This window comes from Gossypium hirsutum, chromosome D06 (genome assembly GCF_007990345.1).
Source record: "Gossypium hirsutum isolate 1008001.06 chromosome D06, Gossypium_hirsutum_v2.1, whole genome shotgun sequence".
In the NCBI taxonomy this organism is placed as follows: Eukaryota; Viridiplantae; Streptophyta; class Magnoliopsida; order Malvales; family Malvaceae; genus Gossypium; species Gossypium hirsutum.
Window position 1 is genome coordinate 6,273,125 of NC_053442.1, and position 3,009 is coordinate 6,276,133.

Consider the following 3,009-nt stretch of genomic DNA (forward strand, 5'->3'; position numbering starts at 1 on the left):
AGAATAATTTAATTATCATACATTTTCTTTTCCTTAAATCGGAGCAGATTTTATTTTTTCTTTTTTAACATCTTTTGATATCTAATAGTTACACTGAGTTATGATAGGTTAAATCTTTAAATAGAAATATTGTTTTTTTGGTACACAAAACTTAAACACGACGAAAATAAAGTTTTGTAAGAAAGAAAAACATGGTGAGACCGATGGAAAATGAAATGGAAAATCTCAGAAGGAGACACATAGAATATAGCCAACAAATATTTGTACCTTCTCCCTCACCCACTTTTTATTTTCATTTTTAAACATGCACACACAACAAATAAGACAACAAACTAGCTCATGTTCTTACAAATAGCCGCATTAGCTTAAAACCAATGGATTATGACCAAACTTTTGGGATTTGCTTATTCCTTAACTAAAGCTGGTCTAATATTTTTGTTGAAAAGGGCTAAAAATTTAAACCGATGCCATGGGGGTGAAAGAGAAAGAAAAAGACAGCCTATTTTTTTTTACAAATCACTGTGTGGGGAAGTCCAAATGGAAGCTGATAGCAAACGCCTGGATTTCCATCCTAAAACGAGCCTATTGTTGGCCAACTCCTCCACTCTGTATCCATCATTGAATAAGCCCAGCAGTAATTTTGCTTGACAATGATTGGCAAAGCTGACGTTAACAGGCTTGAATCCCATGGTAGCTAACCATTTTGACCAACCACAGCTTTCTTCCTCTCCTCCAGTTCGATAAATCCTGGCCAATGATCCAGCTATTCGTGGCCCTAGAAATACTCTTTCGACCAAGGCCCGAGCACGGTTTTGCATAGGGAATCCGGCTTCTAGAGAGTCGTAGACGGCGGAGTAATGGTGCAATGAGTCCATGAATCGCCCCACAAACCCTCCATCTCCAATGGGTCCGACTTCTTCTTCCACCAGGGTCACTAGACGTGGGTTTAGGGTCTTGGCCCCGGATAAAAACGAAGCGACTGAATCAGGTGCTCGATAGCTAAAGTGAGGCAAGTGCAACATACAATTGATGATCAACGCCTCTCCTCTAACTAATTTCAAAGCTGAGGGTCTAAACGTTTCATCAGAGTCCAGCCTACACTGATGGAAAGAAAAGGGTTGCCCAATGGAGGCTGCAAATGCAACCAATCTTCGACCGGTCTCTTGAATGGTCCCGATCGATCGTCGGCCACTTCCAGATCTCGATATAGCCGTGATCCTAAGATGCGGGGCTTGTGGTCCGTCTTTCCTAGACACCAAGGCTTGCATCAAAGACGCCCATTGGATCCCTTCCATGACATCATAGTCTACTATGTGGATCCTCCTATCATGAGTCGTTGCTTCCAGGATTGCTTGATTGGCCGTAAAGTGACCAAATTTAACATACGGGGACATGTCTTGCAACAGCTGAAAAGCTGCGAGCATGTCAGTATGATGATGCTCATCACGGTTGTGGTGCGGTCCATTGGTTATTAAATGCTTCCCGTGGCCACCACCGGAGCCTTCAAGTAAACCGTGTAAGGCCTCGGTAAAACAGGCAGCTAACCTTTCCATGTTGGTTCCATCATTGTGGGAAACCAACTCCTTGAGCCGAACCAATATCACTCGAGCCAGTTCACGGCTCTTGTTATCCCCCGCTAGCGCTTCAGCAGCGGCCATCAACAGATGAATCAACCTCAACCCCTTGGAATCCTCATCACCGTTGGTTTCTTCATCGACAACCATGGTATCAGTGGAGACTGAGTTACTAGTTTCATGTGCGACTCGAGCTAGCTCAAACCCAGTTCCATCATCCATCATGGACTCAATGAGGTCTTGAAAGTCATCTGGGTCGCTTGAAAACGAATCCCAATCAACAACAGGGGATCCCCAGTGGTTCCAAGTACAGGCAGGGCTGTCGTCAGTGATGGACGTAGTGGTGCTGTTACTATAGAAGTCGACCTCGAAGGCGTTGTCAGTGGCCATTGCCATGGCTGGTTACTAGATTAAGGACTTTGAGTGTGTCAGATTTATGTGAAGAGTGTCTAATTTTTGGGGTTTAAAAAAAGGGGGGGGGGTTGAGAGAGGAAAAGAGCTGGAACAAGAGACAGGAAGGGTAGGAAGTTAAATGAGTGAGGGAATTATGGACTAAGATGGGATAGCTGATCCCGATGTTGGTTTGGTTTTATATACACCCCACTCTGAGTCTTAATCATTGTATGAATATACTTCTTTCAAACTTTTTGCCCCTCCTATTTTATGATTATTTTAATCCTACAAGTAAGTATTGTTAGTATGAATTTTTTTTCATGTTTTCCATGAAGGTACATCAATCAGCCATGGCTTGGGACGTCGATCTTCTCTTGCCCGAGCCTTCAGGGACTTACCCTTGAATACTTATAGAGTTTGATGATGGTTCGGCAGCAAGACTAGGGCCTTGTTGGTTGGTTCAGAATGGACACTGCCCTGTCCTCGTAGAATTTGTCAATTATAATTGTATTATTTGCCAAAACTTAAAATTTTTTTTAAATTAAATGAATTAATTTCTTAAAATTTAATTAATAAATAAATATATGTTTTAATTAAAATGAAATGATAATGGTATATATATATTTAATCAATCGAAACTTTTCTTTGTTATATATTTTATTGTTGATAAGCAAAAATAAAATGATCTTTGGGGCCATGGTTGAAACTTTGGGGCTGTCGAGTGTCCTTAATTTGGCGATGCTTGCGGGCTTTGTTCCTACTAAAGTTAGGTTGGTCGAAAAGGGATGGTGCTGGTAGTCGATCGGAAAAGGGTTGGTCGAAAAAGGATGTTTGTGGGCTTTGTTCCTACTAAAGTTAGGTTGGTCGAAAACGGAATTAGAATTGGAAAATTATTTTTAGTCCAAGTTAAATTAGTCTATCCTACAAATATTATTTGTATTCTACTAATTTAACCAGGATTCTCCTATCTCTCCTATAAGTACATGATACTGGTAGGCTAAAAATATACAATTTTGAAATATTGTTATTCTACCCGAAAATA

At 40.8% G+C, this 3,009-nt stretch overlaps 1 protein-coding gene across 1 annotated transcript; it reads right to left on the minus strand.

Moving 5' to 3' along the window:
* Positions 1 to 247: 247 nt before the first annotated feature.
* Positions 248 to 2,228, minus strand: LOC107901401 (protein NODULATION SIGNALING PATHWAY 2). Its single transcript, XM_016827393.2, has one exon. It carries the CDS (start codon positions 1,968 to 1,970, stop codon positions 510 to 512), a length of 1,461 nt encoding a protein of 486 aa, XP_016682882.1. The 5' UTR covers positions 1,971 to 2,228; the 3' UTR covers positions 248 to 509.
* Positions 2,229 to 3,009: the final 781 nt, after the last annotated feature.

Coding starts and splice junctions, on each gene's coding strand:
- LOC107901401 (XM_016827393.2), bottom strand. CDS start 1,970: ATGGCAATGGCCACTGACAACGCCTTCGAGGTCGACTTCTATAGTAAC.